The sequence below is a fragment of the Myotis daubentonii genome, chromosome 13 (assembly GCF_963259705.1).
Source record: "Myotis daubentonii chromosome 13, mMyoDau2.1, whole genome shotgun sequence".
Taxonomy (NCBI): domain Eukaryota; kingdom Metazoa; phylum Chordata; class Mammalia; order Chiroptera; family Vespertilionidae; genus Myotis; species Myotis daubentonii.
Genome location: NC_081852.1, coordinates 49,246,031 through 49,265,809, shown reverse-complemented (window position 1 = coordinate 49,265,809; position 19,779 = coordinate 49,246,031). Strand labels below are relative to the sequence as shown.

The following is a 19,779-nucleotide window of genomic DNA, read 5'->3' as shown; positions in this document are numbered from 1 at the left end:
AATTCAGACTTGCTAGATTTCTTGAGAAATAGCATGATGTAGAAGAGAGAGCATGGGATTTAGTTAGGCTTGCATTTGAACCCAGCTCTTTATCTCCTAGTTACAAGAGCTTGGTCAAGTAACTTACATTCCAGATATTCATTTTCTTCATAAAATGTCATATTAATGGTGCTGACATTACAGGGTGTTGGATCCAAGTGGCCCCTCTACCAATGAAAACATGAGAATCACAGAACACCTTGTAAGGACTCCCCTACCCCTTGCCACCTGCTACTTTACTTACAGATGCATTATGAGAATAGTTCCAAAGAAGGGTTCAAAACTATTTTAAGCTATGCCACCAATATTGGAATAAATGGATAACACTCAAAGGTACAAATTTGAAGATAGTGATTATTTGAATGTATAAGCTCTGGCTTACTTGTTAAAAATACTATGGCACCACTTAACCCTGGGGTACAATATTAACAATGGCAGCAGCAACAGATACCATATGGATGCATACACCATTAGGATAAATGTCTTTTCCACATTAATGATGTATATTAATTCATTTATTTCTCCCTAGGATCCAATGAGATCCATGTTCTGTACTTGTACTTCACAGCTGAGGAGGTGAAATCAAAGAGATTAAGATATTTTTTCCTAAGGTCAAAAACTATAAATATCAGAGTTGTGATTTTTTTTTCAGAATAGTAAATGTTAATGGGATTGCTGAAGGGAAAAATATTTATGTTACAATTCTTATTCTTTCTCAATTGTGAGTTTTGCCAACGATGAGTGAGGGACTAATGCAACTCACAGACACAGGCAAAAAAGGAGAAGGACATATGCAAAGACAGTGAGGCTGCACAGAGTGAGCCTGCAGAAGGACATAAAGAAGCCTGATACTCATATTCTGAATATTTAGGTTGACATCAATATGTCATGTGCAATAATTCTGAGTGACTTACTGTATACATTGCTATGACTATTTTTGCTGAATTGTAATTAATAATTGAAAATCATTCTTTCCAAGTGTGAAAATAAATTTTGTTTCCAAAGGATCAAACTTTCCACAGATAAAACATTGCCATTCAAATTTAAATTCCATTTAGCACAACCCATTTGAGTGATTCTCACTAAAGTCAAGCTTTCTTTTTCTCCTATTTATTAAATGTATTGGGGTGACATTGGTTAATCAAATTATGTCAGTTTCAGGTGTACAAATTTATAACACATCATCTATATATTGTATCGGGGTTCACCATCCCAAGTCAAGTCTCCTTCCATCACCATTTATTCCCCTTTAAGCTTTCCAATGCATAAGTTCAGGAATGAAGAGAAGGTAGGAAGCAGTCAAAGTCATCTGTCTGGCTTACAGTTACCAGCTACAGTCATAGTTACACTTGAAAACAACTATGGCTTCCAATACAAATTACTGTTAAGAAACAGGTTGGATGAAATAGGATGAAATAGGGATGAAGCTGCTGGCTGTGCAGGACCAGCCATTCTGTGCCCAATTGAATTTATGTCTGTTATTTAACACTAGAAAAGTTCCAAAGCAATTGTCATTATCTTGCCCCTTCCATGTATATAAACTCGAACCTGAGCCCTTAGCTTTGTCTTTTAATATGGGATGGCTTAATAAAACATCTAAACTGAACTTTAGCTTTTGACTATAATGTGAAGGAAGCATTCATCCAGCTGGGATCAGAGTAATACTTGCCCATTCCCAGAAATGGGAAGATTTTGACTCTCCTAAAATGAACAACATTCAGAAACATGGTCCTATTATTTATTGCTTATATCACCTAGGCGCTGAGGGTGCAACAATGAAGAAAATCTAAAACCCCTACACTCATGGCACTTACATTCTACTGGGGAAGATAGGCAATAATAAAGCCATCACAGAGCATGATCACTCCAAATGGCAATTAATACTAAGAAGACAATAATCATGCTGATATTCTAGAGCAGTGATGGCGAACCTTCTGAGCTCGGTGTGTCAGCATTTTGAAACACCCTAACTGAACTCTGGTGCCATGTCACATATAGAAATTTTTTGATATTTGCAACCATAGTAAAACAAAGATTTATATTTTTGATATTTATTTTATATATTGAAATGCCATTTAACAAAGAAAAATCAACCAAAAAAATGAGTTCACGTGTCACCTCTGACACGCGTGTCATAGGTTCGCCATCACTGTTCTAGAGAGTACCCAGGTGTAGGTAAGATCATATAGCTTCAAAAGGCATTTCTGAGGAGATGATAATTTTACTGAGACATGAGTGACCCAAAAATGCCAACTATGTTGAAATTTGGAAGAAATCCTTGCACATGCTATTTTTTTCTGGTAGAAATAACCCTGGATTAATTCAGGTACAAGAGATGGTAGTGTGGCTATAAACAGTAAACAAGGGAAGAATAGTAAAACATTAAGGCACAATGATAATAGCAGGCCAAATTACATACAACAAAGCAAGCCAAGGAAAAACATTGGATTGTATTTTAAGGGTGAAGGGAAGCTGTTCTCAGCACAGGAGTGATAAGACCTGATTTTGGTTTTTAAAGTATAATATGGTTGCTGCGAGGAGGATAGAGTTTAGGGTGCATGGTGAAACTAGAGAAGGAATTAGTAGGCTGTTTGAAGAATTCACTCAGCAGAAGATATGGGGTAAAGGTGCTTTGAGTTAGAAAGTATTTTGGAAGTAGAGGCTTGCAAGGACTTGCAGATGTTTGGTCGAGAGAAAGGGGAAAAATCAAGCTCTCCTGGGATTTTGACTAAAGTAACTGAATAGATGTCTGTGTGTTTTATTGAGGCTGGAAAAACTGGACTGGGGTGGAGATTCAAGATGAATTGAAAAACTGCTTCCAACAGTGATAGTTCAGGAAGAGTTCTGCTTTGGCCACAAATAAATTTAAGGGGAGATGGATGTTGAGCAGATGGATGAACACAAATGTCTCCATGCTGGAGGAGAGGGAGGCCTGAGCTGAAGGTAAATACTTGGAAATTCGTGAGTCTAATAGGTTAGGTTTCACAGTGTCCTTTGTGGTTGTCAGTGGAGGGAGGAAAGACAGAAATGATGATGAGAGTTCAAATGGAAGAGTGCAATTTCAGCAAACTTGTCTGAAGGTTACTGTCCAAGGCGGTAGCTCTCTGTACTCTGTCAGTGCCCAGCCCAGCCTCTCTGGTACTTTCCAGTGCAGCTACTCCCTGAAGATAAGTCCCCTTGGACACGCTTCTCTGTGAAAATGCCTCCTTGTGTCCCTCTTCCAGGGACGCAAACTTCCCATCGGCCCCAGGAACTGGGGTAGGTGGGCCTACAGGCCAGTAGTTCCTCCCCTAACTCATCTTCCTTCTCTCCCCCCAAACAAGTAAACATCTTGTTGAAAATGGCATTGAGAGGCCAAGGGACTCACCACTCAAAGTCCCAGTCGGCACAGACACAGGGTTCTGAGACCACCGTCCCCGAGGAGTCTCGGCCCAGGGCACACTGAGCTCCTGGCTTGCGTTTCTTGAATATTTTCCTTTCTCCCATGACACAAGGTTCCCCCTTAGAAAGAAAGTCCACAGTGAGAAAGGCAGAGACACACAAAAAAGATGAAGTAAAACAGCTTCTCAACAGGAAGCATTAGGCTTTTCATTCTCTTTTCGTCTCATTCCCAGTAACAGTTTGGGAGTTTCAAGGATAAAAGGGCTGCTCTTTTACTATCATACAGAAGGAAAACTATGCAAGGCTGGCCTATCACTATCCCTCCTCCCAACTTAGCCAGTGATGTTTACTCCATCCTGTTTCTCCTCCATCTCCATAGGGAATTCCAAGACTCCCACCATCCTTACAGACACCCCAATTGCCCAAATGGTTTCAGCAGAAACTCTAGTGGAAAGGATTCCACTTCTGGCATATTTTTCACATCATCTTCAGAGTTAAACTGAAGATCCCTCTCTATGATAAACAACACTGCCCAAGTCTTTATTCCTAGCCAAGGGCAAAAAGAACAGAAGTTAGTGCAAATTACAAGGATCCAACAATTCTGAAGAACACAGATGCCTGATTATGCTGTGTATCAATAAACATCTGCTATTGGTAGAGACTTTCACTCCCACCCCTCACCCTTTCTTAGTGGTCCTGTTCCTGATGCTCTTGGGCCCTTACTCCAAGCTAGCCTGAGAAATGCTCCTCCCCTCAATAGGGAGGTATAATGATTGAACCTATGGAGGGTCAGTCTCCTACCTGTCTGAGCTTATTTCTCGATGGGTAGAGCTAAAAACCCAGGTTATCACTGCTCCCTATCACAGTGATCCCAGGGTGCAAAATTGTCCCCAATACTATCTAACTCTACTGAACCTGGATATATGGGCTTCACCCCTTCCCCTAAATCCACCATTATCCTCAGAGGCCCCACTTCAATAGAAAGGGCCATATAGGAATAACAGGACTCTTAGTAGCTCTTCTTGCTTGTGGTATACCTGATTGAGCAGGTGCCAGGTCTGGTAGTCTTCCTTGGTGCAGCGCCGGCTGAAGATAGATTTGTAGTCCACTTTCACCAACTGCCACTCAGAGCGAAGGCTGAAGTGGCCAAAAACTCTGTGTTTAGGGAAGGGATGGGAAAGACAAGCAGAGAAAGCCTTGAAGTCAGTCACAAATGCACAAAGACTGGGGGGATCAAAGACTGAATTGCACCCTGGCCTTCACTGGTTCTTTCAAAGTATGTTCTTTGAAGGCCATCGAGTAGAAGTCTACTGTATACACAACACCAGTGAAATGCATTCACAGTGGGTTTAAATAACCAATCATTTTTTAATTGAAAAAGTAATATCTATGCCTTATAGTAAAGAATTAAAATATAGAAAAGTACAGAGAAGGAAAAATTCCAAGTCCAAAATTCTCCACCAAGATAGAACTGCTGGTCATTTTTTGACATTCAGCCTTGTATGTCTTTAATTCCAAGCAATGGTATTTTCTTTACTGATGTCCACTGACAAGGGCTGTTTCCTCATCTGTAAAGTAGATTGTGTATGTTGGAGTGGGAGGTGGGTTAGCTAATCAAAAGTATGACCTTGCCAATTCCAAAATTTCAACTGAGTATAAGGATATTTATTTGAAATTCCCATTGCTTAATTTATATGAATACCATCCTCCTCCTCCCTTCCGTGAAAAATCACAGGAGTCTCATAAAAGAAACTCATATTTATGTATAGTAAAATAGCACACCATATGAGTAGATAATCCACACTGACCTTTTCAAAGCTCAGCAGTTGGTAGCCCTATAAATATGAATAATCAATCGTTTCTAGAAAAATAGATTGATCATCCATACTCCACTCAGGTGGTATATCTTGTAATTACAATGCAAGGCATCCATCACAGTGATGTAAAGGGGAGACCAATATGCCAGGAACTTAAATCAACTGAAATCTTTCAAGGAATTGGATGACTTCCATTTCATTAAGACTTACTCGTGCTCCCAGCCCTGGATTTGTATCTCCCCAAGTTCAGGTATTCTGATAGTGACACTGAGAGACTAACTCTCCTCAAGGGACATGTCCTTCTGGCCCCTGAAACACAAGGATGCTTTGGGAGGGGTAGGAGCTGATTAAGATTGCAAAATAGAGAAAGAAATAGAATTGCTGTTTATATCAAACAACTTAAAATACACTTTAAGAAATGACTTATAGTGATCTAATGGTTCAATATTAAATAAAAGTTTTAGAGCTTTGTCTAAAAGAAAATTAGACTTTGAGGGGAGACTGAGGGTCTCCTTTAGTAAAACTGTATGATCTTTGTATGAGTCTTAGCTCAGCCCTGGGAAGTGGAAGCCATGGGGCTAAATATCCTGGGTTGTGAGGCCCATATTTTGTGGAGCAGAGTGAACTTAATTTAAGTATCTTCCTTGGTCCTCTCAGTTCTCTTAGATTCTTGTTATATTTAGTGGTCTTCTAATAATCCAATACATCCATGTCAAGTCTCAACTAAGGTATTTTCACCTTATTAGCTCTCACTCACTTCATGGAGAGATCATGAGTCAGTCCATTTTAAATTTTAACAAAACAGTTAACTCATCAAAAGTGTATACTTATTTGAAGAGAGGAGAGTTAAGCTGAAAGCTCATTGGGGAAAAGAAAAAAAAAAACAAGAGTGGAAGGAGACTTTAATGAATGTCTCTTCCCTCTCTATCCAGTCTATTCCTGCCATATTCAAATGCCACCTCCCCTGTAAGTCATCCCTGATTGGAGGACTCTGAGTAGCAGGTTATCAGTGATGCTAAACATTCTGCCTACTCCAAATAGTTTACAGTTATTTCATGGATCATAAACTACATCTGTCAGATTAATTCCAGCCCTTTCTATGAAAGGATTTCTAGACAGACAGAAGAGGGAAATATGAGGCATATGATTTACCTATCAGCAAGGCACCTGGCATGGTCTGCCACAGCACTCTTGAAAAAAAGATGAAAAAATATGAGCCAGGTGCTAGTAAAATTATGTGGCTGAACAGTACCTAATTAAGGCATTAAAATCAACCACGAAGGAGGGTGTGAGTAGTCAGCTGCAAGGTTATGCTGTCTGCACCTTCTTGTTCTTCATTTTTATTAATGACTTGAAGACATGAAAATAATGGTCATCGTTGGAAATCACATTTTCGGATGACACAAAGCTGGAAGAAACAGTCAGTACACTTGATGGCAGAATCAGGACCCAAAAAGCTCTTGACAGAATGAGAGACAGGCTGAATTTAATAGCATGTGACACAACAGGATGAAATGTCAAGTTTTCCCTTTGTCAACTACATAAGTATTATATAGATGAAATGGGGCTCGGTGAAACTCAGCTTAAATAATAATAGTGATGATAATAATAACAACAATAATAATGAAAGCTTAAGAGTTTTCATGTATAATGAGATTAATATAACTACACATTTCAGAGAGACTAAAATATTTAAGGTGATCTGAGAATGCATTAATTAATACAAAATTATGTATATTATCTAGAGCAAAAGTGGAAATATCCTGGTCTATGCTACATTACACTAGATCACAGAGAAAATTTGTAGTTAGTTTTGGATGTCATCATTCAAGAATGATATAAACTATGTACCTCAATGTGCAGTACATGTATAAGCTTTGGTGGTAATAGTGGAATTTGAATCTCTTGAAATATTAAGTAAAATATGTGTTCATTGGCATATGTGTTTATATGTAGAGAAAGTACATATATTTTATCAGATTTTCAAAGGGGTTCACAGTTCCCAATGTTTAAGAACCACTGAAAAGGAGAGTGATCAAGATTGAGTACTGAAATGAATAGTGGCTCCCTAAGAGATTTGACCTGTAACCTTTAATGAGACCTTATTGGAAAAAGGTCTTTGATTTACAAGTTAAAGATCTCCAGTTGAACTTATCCTGGATTATCAGGATTAGCCTGAAGTCCAATATGACCCAGCAACCCTTCTTCTGGGTATCTAACCAAAAAACTTGAAAATATTTATTTGTAAATATATATATATATATATATATATATATATATATATATATATATATATATATATATATTCATTGCAGCATTATGCACTGTGGCTGAGACATGAAAACAAAGTGTCCCTCTACAACTAATTGGATAAAGAAGATGAGGTACATATATTATATGCAATACTGCTCAGTATGAGAAAAGATGAAATACTGTCATTTGTAACAACTTAGATGGATCTTGAGAATATCATGCTGAGCAAAATAAGTCAGATTGGAAAAAGTCAAGGACCATGTGATTTCACTCACATATAAAACTGAAAGCAATAAATGAACAAACAAAACTCATAGACATGAATAATAGTATCATGACTACCAGAGGGAAAGAGAGGTAGGAAAGAATCAGTAGAGGGCAAAGGGGATCAAATATAAGGTGAAGGAAGTAAAACTGACATTGAATAGTGAACACACAGCATGATATACAGATGATATATTATAGATTGTATACTTGAAACCTTATACTCTGATAATCTTATTAGCCAATGTCACCCCAATACATTTTATTAAAAATAAAAAAATCCAAAGAAGAGATACATGGAGAGAGGAGAAGGCCATGTTCAGACAAAGGCAAAGATTAGATTTCTGAGGCCACAAGTCAAGAAACAGCTAGAGCCAACAGGAAATGGAATAGCATAGAACAAGTGATCCCTAGTACACTAACGTGAGTGCAGTCCTGCTGCCAATTTAACCTTGGGCTCTGGCCTCCGGAACTGTGAGCGAATACATTGCCGTTCTTTTATCCACACAATTTATGGAAATTTGTTACAGCAACCTCAAGAAATTAATACCGATGGCTATATAATTCGAGAGCACTTTTAATCTATGAATCTATTATCTATCTATCTATCTATCTATCTATCTATCTATCTATCTATCTAGAAGTGATGTAAAAGCTATGGCTGGTTTACCTGGAGATAACTTAGGAAGGGGCAGGAGAGAGAGTCCAATAAGTAGCCATTCTAGGGAGATCTCTTGAGTATTAAAAAATAACAAAACATGAAAAGGTAAAAGTTTAAAAAATATGAGAGGTCTTTCTAATAGATAAAGTTAGTCCACAGAGGAAAGGAATGCTCAAGCATTAGTAAGCTTAGAACTTCAAGTTCAGGCTTAACCACTTCCCAGGGCTCTTGTTGCAAAGAATATACTAGTAAGCATCATTCAGGCACATAGCCTAATTGACCCTGAGCCTCTAAGGATGTTCATGATCTGTTTATGATCTCAGAGTGCTCATTTCAGGACTGAACACAGAAATCGGTCCCCAGTCAGGACTTGTAGACTAATTCAGGTTCTTCTCTTCTGTAATGTTGGCAGGTGCATTATTTTCATCTATATTTCTTTGGCTTCTATCCCAGATTTTCTTACATTGTGCATCCCAGGTCCTTCCCCAAACTATAAATTGATACACTAATATTTTCACTTAGGAGTGTGCTAATCTCCTTGCCGTGTGGTCTCTGCAACATGCCAGATGCAAAATATTAAACATTTTATGTTAGGTCTATCAGTTTAGTTCATTTTCTCATTGGATCCAACTAAGATCAGTGGGATAAAAACCCTTAGCAACTTTCAGACATTAATGTACTTCCCCTGTTTCCATCCATTATTAGTTAGTTCTAGGAAGAAAAGGTTTATTATGGGGCCCCTCCTGTGGGGCGTAAGTGACTCTGACACAGGGTATCTCTTTTGCATAGTTCTGGCTTCCCTAACTCTGCTCAATCCTGCCTCTATCCATTTCTCGCCTGATTAGAGGTCATGGAAACTGAGAAAATGACAGAAACATAGCACACTAAGGAGGAGATAAAATAAGGACTAATTTAAAGTCAACCATTTTTCATTCCTTTTCATAACTACCCTTAGAACAGAAGTTAAAATCCTTGCCAGGGTCTGTGGAAGTGAGCACTCAGCAAAGAAATTAGAGTGACACCCTAACCGGTTTGGCTCAGTGGATAGAGCATCGGCCTGCGGACTCAAGGGTCCCAGGTTCGATTCTGGTCAAGGGCATGTACCTTGGTTGCAGGCACATCCCCAGTAGGGGGTGTGCAGGAGGCAGCTGATGGATGTTTCTCTCTAATCAATGTTTCTAACTCTCTCTCCCCCTCCCTTCCTCTCTGTAAAAAATCAATAAAATATATTTTTTAAAAAAGAAATTAGGGTGACCATCATAGGAACCCTTGTCCATCACTTTGGGGTGATAAGCATTGACAAGGTCCACTTAATTCTAGATTAGAAAAAGAGAAATCCCAGACATTTTCTAATTAAAAATAAGGAAAATAAATATCCCATATAAAAGTTTCTCATCCTATGAAAATGTTCTTCTAAAGCTAGTGGAACTCACCCCACTTGCAATACCTTTGGGGGGATGACTCATATATCAACTGAATATGAAAATCCAAGAAATGGGCAGGGCAGAGGAACCAAAGACATGGGAAATCTCTAATAGGATAATGTGATTCCCAAGTTAGGTGCTATTTCTTTCAGAAAGTCTTCTGTGACTGTTGTGACAACACTGAGCTCTATTTCCTCAGAAGCTCAAATGCTCCTGCTATCTCTAGCCCAGAGGTTCCCCACTGTTTGCATGAGAGTCACCTAAAACAGTGGTCAGCAAAATACCACATGCTGGCGTGCACATACAGTGCGATTGAAATTTCGTGGCCCATGCGCAGAAGTCGGTATTTTGTGGAAGAGCCACACTCAAGGGGCCAAAGAGACCCATGTGGCTCGCGAGCCGCAGTTTGCCGACCACTGACCTAGAAGGTTTGTGAAACAAGTTTTCTCATCCCTCAGATTTTCAGAATAGTATTTTATGTGCCTGGTTATTCATAATTCTAAGTCCCCAGGTAATGTTGATATCTCTGGTGCCAGGACTACCCTTTGGGAAATACTGCTCTAGACAACTTATTGATAATTTCTTTATTTTTAAATATTTTTATTGATTTTTTAGAGAGAAAGGAATGGAGGGGAGAGAGAGAGAGAGAGAGAAGAAACAGATTGGCTGCCTCATGCACTCCCCCTACTGGGGATTGAGCACACAACCCAGGCATATGCCCTGATCAGGAATCAAACTGGTGACTTATTGGTGCATGGGATGATACTCAATCCACTGAATCACACCTGCTTGGCGGTGATTTCTTAATGTTTTTGTTTCGTTGGTCAAATTTTTGTCAACCAATTAGAAAGCTCCTAAGGCTGAGAAGGATCCTTGTATTTCTTTGTATTCCCTAGAGCCTTTCAACAGTAGTTGCTTGACCAAAAGTGGTTAATTGATTATTGATCATTGATGGAAGAAGGCAATTCTTAGCATAGCCAAATTCACTTTCATCCATAGTCCCATTACTTTGCAGTTACCAAAAAAAAAAATACAGTTTTGAACTCTTCATTCAGAAATACATTCCTAGTCCCTCTTCTTATCTCAAAGTGTAAGTATACAAGTAGGCAAAAGTGGATTTACAGTTGTGAGTACAAGGAACACAGTTGATTTTTACATTATTATTAATTAATTAATGTATTATGTAAACCTACTTTTGCCCACCCCTGTATTTTTTTATCCTTACCCAAGGATATGTTTTTTAAATTGACTTTGGAAAGAGACAGAAAGAGAAACATCAATGTAAGAGAAACATCGATGTGAGAGAGAAGCATCAATTGATTGTCTCCTGTACATGCCCCAACCGGGGATAAATCTGCAACCATTTGATCTACAAGTTGACATTCTAACCAACTGAGCCACCAGGCTGGGGTCCACCCTGTAATTTTGTCAACATAATCAAAACTGTATAATGTGAAAATATGTTTGTGAAAATCTTGAGAATCTCAATGTTCATTACCATCACCATCATTCTTATTACCGGAAACTTCAGGACTCAACCCAAGGCCCTGCTCAGCTAGGGCTTTCAATAAGTTTGTTTTCAAATTCTTTTTGCAACATACTAACTTCAAACTCAGGGATTTCTTTGTTGAGCACACTAGCGTGCCTGTGTGTGTGTGTGTGTGTGTGTGTGTGTGTGTGTGTGACATCTAGAAGGGTGGAGAAAGTACATACCTCATACAGAAGTAGAGATGAGTGTTTATAAAAAGGTAGCCTACCCGTTAGTGTTCCTGAAGAAGTTTCTCCCAATCACAGGACAAAACAAATGAATTCTCTAAGCCATTTCTCACTATATTGATTTTTAGGAAAAAAATCAATTAAAATTTGTTATTTCTGGTTTTTCTTTTTACCTTGCAACCTAGATTTTTTCATGAGATATTTGTGCTCTACTGAAGATTCATCTTCTTGCACTCTATAAACCTAAGAGAGTCTCTTTCTCTCTCTTTTAACTCCTCTGGTGCTAGTGTGAACCTTGCCACAGAGTGTCATCCTAGACCCATGGTCGGCAAACTGTGGCTCGCGAGCCACATGTGGCTCTTTGGCCCCTTAAGTGTGGCTCTTCCTAAGCCTTAGGAGTACCCTAATTAAGTTAATAACAATGTACCTACCTATATAGTTTAAGTTTAAAAAATTTGGCTCTCAAAAGAAATTTCAATAGCTGTACTGTTGATATTTGGCTCGGTTGACTAATGAGTTTACCGACCACTGTCCTAGACCCATGTGCTATTGTTTAACTTTTAACATATAGAGGGTCTGGGCATGCTAGCAAGAGTGCTAGGCAAGGATATAGACTTATATTTTTCTACGCCTCATCTGCCACTAAATTAGCAATTGACCTTGAGCAAATGACTTCATCTTTCAAGCTTCCTTACAGAAGATGATTTTTAATCCATGACATATATACTCAACAGATGGGATGCAGAAATAGTCTAGACAAAACACAGCCCTTTCAGGACAATTTCCAAGAGTTTATTTTCTTTCAATCCCTATGTCAACTTCCAGGTGTACAAGCTATCTATCTCCTGGTGACCCTATACAGAAAGGATTTATCTAGAGTCATTCATCTTTGTCTCCACTGGAACTTCTTTCATATAACAGATGCTCAATAAATAGTTCTGGGTTGATTAATGGATGGAATTAATGTATCAAATCATTCACTTCTTCCAAAATTGGGGTAATAGCTTTATCTGCCCTTATTTCTGGGCCAAAGAACATGGCTGTGTTGTGTGTCCTTTGGGGTTCAGAAGGACAAAAACAATGTCAGGGAGAAAATAGCAGCATCTTCACTTTTCCTGGTTATCTTGGACTGTGCTAGGCTTTCCACAAACAACTGTGATTTGCTGGGACCCTAAATAATACAGCTTCCCTAGTCCACCATCCAGACCTCAGTTAGCCTTGTGGAGAGGGGAGTGATTAATTTGAGGGAGGAAGCTGGTTTGTAAAAATAAAAGATTTCATTAGAATTCCACACAGACAGAGGGTTACCTACTCATTAATTAACTGATTTCAAAAGGGATCTTAGTATATAATTGCTATAATTTAGGTGGAAACAATGCCACACTAAATGTAATTATAGGAGTAGGCTCTGTAAAGATGTTTTTCTCTTTACCAGAGAGCAATTCTGGGTCAGCTGATTCTCTTCTGCATAGTAATCTCGCTCTTTTTTCCATCTCTAATTACACCAACTTTTATCAAATAGGTATCAAAGCTGAGAGAAGTTTCAAGGAGAGAGTGGTTGACCACATCCTTCAGAGAGGAAAAGGAGAGGATTCATTACCAGGAAGCCACTAGAAATGGGCAAAAGAAGATAAAACAGTGCCTACAGTACGACAAGGAGGGCTTCACTGCAGACTGACTTGTGTGGGAGCATCTGAATGAACTCAACTAGGAAAATGTTGTATTGTCATGGACCTGCCACAGGACCTATCTCTTCCCCTTATTGTCCTCCATGATGATGAAGGTTATATAAAAGCCTTCTAAATAAAGCTCGCTAATAGTATTCAAATCCAAAATCATTCTACTTTTCAACTGCTTGTTCTATTAGTTTTCCCTTGAGTCCTTTTTAAAATATTCCCATGAAAGTCTAGTTCTCTAGACTTTAAAGGTTATCAGAATATTTCCCTAAGATAATGCAAATCTTCCATTTTCTCCTTGTGTTTTGTTTATAGGGTTTTGTATTATGTAACCACAACACTATACGCTTTGAGGTAATTCTATCTTCTTGATTTATTCTTTTTAATTTCAATTTTTAAATGCTAACTTCTCTGTTATGCCCTCCGTGATCGTTTTTCCTCCTCAGTTCTTTTCCTTCCTCCCTGACTCTATTGGATAGATGAATTATCAGAATAACGTAGACGATGAAGAATCCTGGTCCCTGGAGAAATGATCCTGCTCCCCACTCCCCATCCCCAGGGACAGCTTAGCTGTTCTCATTGCATATATATATATATATATATATATATATATATATATATATATACACACACACACACACACACACACACACATGCTAGGATGATGGAGTCTAAGCTGGGCTTTCCTGGTGGCCAGCAAGCTGGAGGGCAAGCACAGACCTTCAATTTATGAATGAGGGAGAACCCCTGTGAGTGTCAGGGAAGAAAATAAATTCTCCCATTGGTCCAGGTATTGCCTCCATATTGGCATGTAGATAAATGTGCCCCAAATCAAATGCTCTGCAATCACTCAGTCCGGTCACATGCAATCTCCTCCATTGACACACCGGATTTATTTCTCATTCCTCTAAGTAAACAGTTAAATCTGCTGTGGGTTCCAGTGAGTCACACACCATCTTCTACGCCACCTCCATCCAGGGCTCAGAATTAGCCATTGCTAGGAAACGGCATGTCTCAACTCAATCCTTTCCCTCAGCCTCAATTCCTTTCACAGGCTGCATGTCATTAATTTGAGAGCAAATTATTAGAAACCCAGAAAACAGTCTGTAATGCCTGCAGATTTATGATGAAGTCATTCCACGAAAGGTCACGGGCAACCTTGCTATAATTAAATATTTCATTAATTTTTAAAATACACAATAACTTATAAATGCAGCATAAATGAACCAGATGACCTTGAAGAAATTAGTTAGAGCACTGCTTCATCAGAAGCCACTACCTAGCAATTTTCTTAATTCTTCTTCTATGAGTGGGACTTGTGTCCACTTTTCATTCTTGTCTTGGATAGGGTTCCAGCAGCCTGTTTATTTGCAGTGATTTAGTATGAATTCACTGGGAACATTAGGTAGCACTGAAAGGGATAGTGGGTAGGCAAGACTCTCCTTTCCTTTAGGTGACAACCTCAAAAGTGTGTAAGTGTGACCCACACAGTCACCCTCTGGGACACAGCCCCTCTATTTCATTAACTGGGTGATACTTTTTTTTTCATGTGAACATTTTGATAAATAGTTTCTCTTTTCTCATTATAAAAAATGCATTCTCATTACAAAAATTTTGAAAACTTTAAAAATCTATACATGAGAAAATTGAAACCCCCCTGGAGGCAACCACTTATAATATTCTGTGATATTCCTTTCCATTCATTGAAAGTACTGTTCTTTCTCAGGCAAGGCAAGCAACTATCTGAAGCTACAGCCGGGGTTCGAATCTTTGGAACTTAGAGAAACCCTGAGGCTTATGGTAGTGTCTTCCCTGTTTGGCTCAGTGGACAGAGAGTCAGCCTGTGGACTGAAGGGTCCTAGGTTCAATTTCGGTCAAGGGCACATGCCTGGGTTGCGGGCTTGATCCCCCAGTAGAGGGCGTGCAGAAGGCAGCCCATTAATGATTCTCTCTCATCACTGATGTTTCTATCTCTCTCTCCCTCTCCCTTCCTCTCTGAAATCAATAAAAAATAATTTTAAAAAAGCCTCAGAATTGGATTGTAGAACAGATGCCATGCACACTAGAACTGAAATGAGCCTCATACAAAACTGATATTCCTCCTATAAGGTGAGGAAGAGGATTTATAACAAACATCCCATCAGCAGAGATCTGGTTGGTGCCGGAGTCCAGCTCCTAGAACACTGAGGATCGTGCCTACCTTGTAGCAGACACTCAATACATACTGTTGAATGAAGATAGAATAATGTTTTTGAGAGGAGGAACTTGAAACAGGTGGACCCCCGAGTCCTTTTTAAAACATTCCTTTGAAAGTCCTGTTCTCTTAGAAAGGCTTCCCACGCCTCCTCTTGCCTCTTCCTTGCATAAGCCCTCCTTTCTGCTCCCACGGGAGAAGCTGCTGAGGACAGATGTTAATTCAAAGGTTAGCCGTCAGCGGCCAGCAACCGTAGGTCTCCAGAAATCCAGGCCACATTCCGGGCTACTGGTGTGCATCCATGCCGTCCGATTGTTTTCCCATTAGGGTGCAGATGGGCTTAGTGGTAAAGGAGGTCAGCAGCTAGAGGGGAAGGAAGTGCATTGAACGAAAGTGAGACATGAGCTAGACCTTAACAGAAAGAGGCAGGGGACCAATAGCAAGGAATCCGGCAAGCAGAGCCTGTGTTAGTTACATGATACGATGATCAGTGAGATGGTGGGATGAGGCAGGGAGGAAAAGGCATCAGAGAAGAGGAGAGGGGACTGGAACGCATTGGAATGGAACAGGCAAGAGAAAGAAAGCTGACTTTTAAAAATTAAATAAATCATCCTACGCCCAAACAACTTTGATTCTTTTCTCCACACTTTATAAGCTCTGTGAACGGGTTTGAAAGCTTCAATAACAGAAGGTTAGAAGCTGTGGTCTGTGAACCTGTGAGAGATGAGTTGGGTGATAAGGAGACCCTAAGAGATAGAAACAAGAGGGCAAAATGGATATTCAGGGTGGCATTTTGGAGAGGAGGAAATCAATTAAAAGAGCTGTGAGAGAGGAGCCACAGAGGGACACCTGGTTTTCCTACGTCATTAAATTGCTCAGTCTCCTACTTGGTGTCAAATCCCGAACCAAGAGCTAAACACATCAAAAAAAATGTTCTGTGTAAAATGCATCCCTTTCCCTTAAATAGTTGCAGTCCAGTCCAACAGCATCACTCACTCAGCACGTGTCTGCTGAGCACCCGTTATGCACAGCCTCACATTCAGTGCTGCGGGGGATGAGGGATTAAGACAGTTGCACTTGGTGAATCCTTACAGACTAAAAGAGACCTCACACTCTAACTGCAAAGATGACCAATATGCAAAACAATTAGGAAACTCCAAAAGAAAGGTGACAATGCAATTCACCATGGCCCAGCAATTCCACTTGTAAGTATGTAGCTCAGAGAACTTATATCCCTGGAGGTTCTTGTACAAAGATAGAACAATACTGTTTGTAGTAATGCAAAACCATTGCTGGGAGAACGGGAAATAAATTGTGCATATCCGTATCATGACAGAATTCCATGTGGCATTCAAAATATCTGGACCAGATGGATATACACCAAGATCAATAATACTAATATGGAGTGACAGAAGCATGCATTTAGCTAAATTATACATTTATAAAACACTCAAAGCAATGTTACGTATATTTCTATGAATAAATAGATATGCATGAAATGTATCCACGCATGTAATAGAAGAATATACATCGAATTCATGGCACCCATTGATTTTTGTCGTATGTAAGGATAAACGGTCTGAACATGGGCAGTACCTAGAGGACCACCTCTACCTGGGATGCCCTGCTCATTTCTCCTAAAAATCTGAAGCCAAAGTGACAGCATGCTAATATTTATTCATCCCAGGTAGTTGGTACAAAGGTGCTTGTGACATTATTCTTTGTACTTAACTGTATTTTTAAAACCTTCAAGAACTTTAAGAAACGCAATACAGGGAGAAAAGTGTGGATATAGAATTTATATTAAGCATCACACATTCAAAATCTTACAGGAGCCAAGAGGACAACTTAAATGGACAGTGAGTGAGCTGAAGCAATGGGGCAGATGCATGCACATCGGGTAAGAGATGGGGCAAGAAACAGCATGTCCAGTCGCAAGTGGGCAGCTACCATGCAGCTCTATCAGGCTGGTGGATGATGGGCATTTGTGCTCAATGTTGGCAGATGTTTCTGACTTTGCAAAGTTTGCCTCAATATTAAAAAAAAAAGCAAACCAAATTAAATACAGCTGTGAGCCAAACCCTGAGGCATAAGATACGAATTCAATAAAAGTAAATGAGGAGGAGCCGGATGAATAGTGGAGGGCTTCCTGAAAGAGGTGACACTTGTCTATGGGCTCTGCATCAGATATGAGAACACTTTTAAGCCATTCCAAATGATCTGTCTTTCTAATACTTCATAAGAGAGTGCAAGTGGAGAAGTAGTTTATGGGTAGGGGAAGTTTGTAGAAACTGTCAAAAATTTCAATGATATTTGTAACATGTTCACAATGGATGAAGCTCCAGGTGCACTGTTGTTCAGCGTCTGCAAATTACAGCCCATGGGACAAATCTGTCTGCTACCTGTTTTGAATGGCCTCAAAGCGAACAATGGTTTTTGCATTTTAAATGCAGGGTGTATGGAGGATGGGAAGAAGCAAACAACATTTCATGACGTGAAAATGGTGAGTAATTTAAATTTCAGCGTCTACAAGTTGATGCCCACTCATTATGTATAGCCTATTGCAGCTCTCACACTACATTGCAAGAGTCAGGAGGTGCTACAAAGAGCCTGTGGCAAGAAAAGTTAAAAGAGCTGTAAGCCCATTTCTTAATCATCAGACTAGGGAGGCTATCCTAGTCTACTAACCCTGGATGGAGACTATGGAACTTAATTCCCACACCCAGGTGAGGAAACGTGAGTTCAGACAGAGGGTAAGTAAAGCACCTCAGGTCACATGCACAGCTAAGTGGCAATCTGAACGCTTTTCCTGAAGCATCAACCTCCAAAACCCATGTCCTAAGCCACCACTCTATCCCCACTCAGCAACCCATTGGTCAAAATAAGCCTTTTCCCCCCAGGTTACTGCCAGCCTGCAGTACTTCCCAGTGTCATCCAAAAGCCCCTATGCAGGCACACAGCCGGCTTCTGTGTTCCTTGGCACCCATGACAGTGGGCCTCTGAGTGGATGGCAAGTCTGATGACACCCTGAGGGATGTGAATCCAGCAGCCAACCCGGGAGGTAACGACTTGGGAGTTCCACTGGATTTGCCGATTTCTCGAATCACTTACTTTGGGCAAAGGCAAGTCAGGCTCTTCCAGCAAACAACAGATAATGGGAAAACAGATCAATGGAAGCAGCACTGGTTCATTTCCAATGACTTTATTGAATGCAGTTACTGGAGGCTAAACAATGCATTTAAGCTCCGGGCTGGGGCTCCACGTTGTGCTGAGCCTGCCTTCAAAAGCATGTTCCCTGCTAAGCATGTGGCCATGGGTTCTTAGGTGGAAAGAAGGTTTTTGCTGTTTCTTTTTCCCTTTAAACCTCTGCAGCTTTGGGGTTTGCAAAATTTCCTAGGTAAAAGGTTCTCTCTCCCCCTTCACTTTGGCTAGTTCTGCTGGTGGAACAATGGATCAGAGATAGAAGCCAGTGAGAGTGGATTTATTCAGGGAGTTAGCAAAGCAATCAACCCTAGACAGTCTTCTGAAAGCATCCCTAGTGCTTCCCACATCATACTCTCCCCGTGCAGACCAGGCAGCATCCCGCTGCTCACATTTGCTGACATAGTTCCCCCTCCTAGAATTCCCCTCTCTCCTTCCTCCCCACAGAGCCAAGAAGTCTTTGTACTGCTCTGTCTTCAATCACTTCTTAGATATCCCACGACAACTGTCTTCAATTTGGGCCATTTAATTGTCCTATAATTCTTTCACATTTGTCACCTTTCTCCAAACGTTGGTTTGTATGGGTTGCTGTGACGTGGTGTCTAGCAGCACCATGAACACTCATCAGTACTTAGTGAGTACTAACAGCCTGCCCCTTCCCCCACACACGTGGCCCTTAAGGGACTGAAGACACCTTGGAGAATTCTAGTACCTTTCCTTAAATTTCAGCTCTGAGCCTGAAGTTTGAAATTCACATCCCTTGCTCTCAGTGTGCCTCTCACAGAGCATGCCAGCTGAGTGCTAACTTCTCCGGGCCTCGGTGTTCTCATTAGCCCGAGGATGGTCATCTAATCCACATGGCAGGTTGTTGGGAGATTTCAGTGAAATCAACTTTGAGAAAGTGCCCAACCAGAACCTGGCCAAGGGCAGGTGCTGCACAGACACAAGTGAGCTGCTGCTCGCGCCTGGGAAGCAGGGTCTCTGCCCTTTCTTCCAGCAAAGCTGTGCCTCTCCTTTGGGGGTTTCTTGTTTTCTGGGAGGCGGCTACGTTGCCCCTGGCCTCTGTGAAAGATCAGCTAAATCACAGCCAGCTGCTTCAAACATTTCATATCAAGAAAGAATTTCATCCCTGACTGGTTTGGCTCAGTGGATA

General features: G+C 40.3%; 1 protein-coding gene across 1 annotated transcript in view; it reads right to left on the bottom strand.

Moving 5' to 3' along the window:
• Nucleotides 1-19,779, bottom strand: part of SORCS3 (sortilin related VPS10 domain containing receptor 3) — a 521,399-nt gene that overhangs the window by 43,929 nt on the left and 457,691 nt on the right. Inside the window, exons 15-16 of the mRNA XM_059661336.1 lie at nt 4,458-4,575; nt 3,407-3,540 (exon numbers count right to left, since the gene is read on the bottom strand). Coding sequence (XP_059517319.1) covers nt 3,407-3,540; nt 4,458-4,575 — 252 coding nt within the window. The remainder of the gene's footprint in view (nt 1-3,406; nt 3,541-4,457; nt 4,576-19,779) is intronic.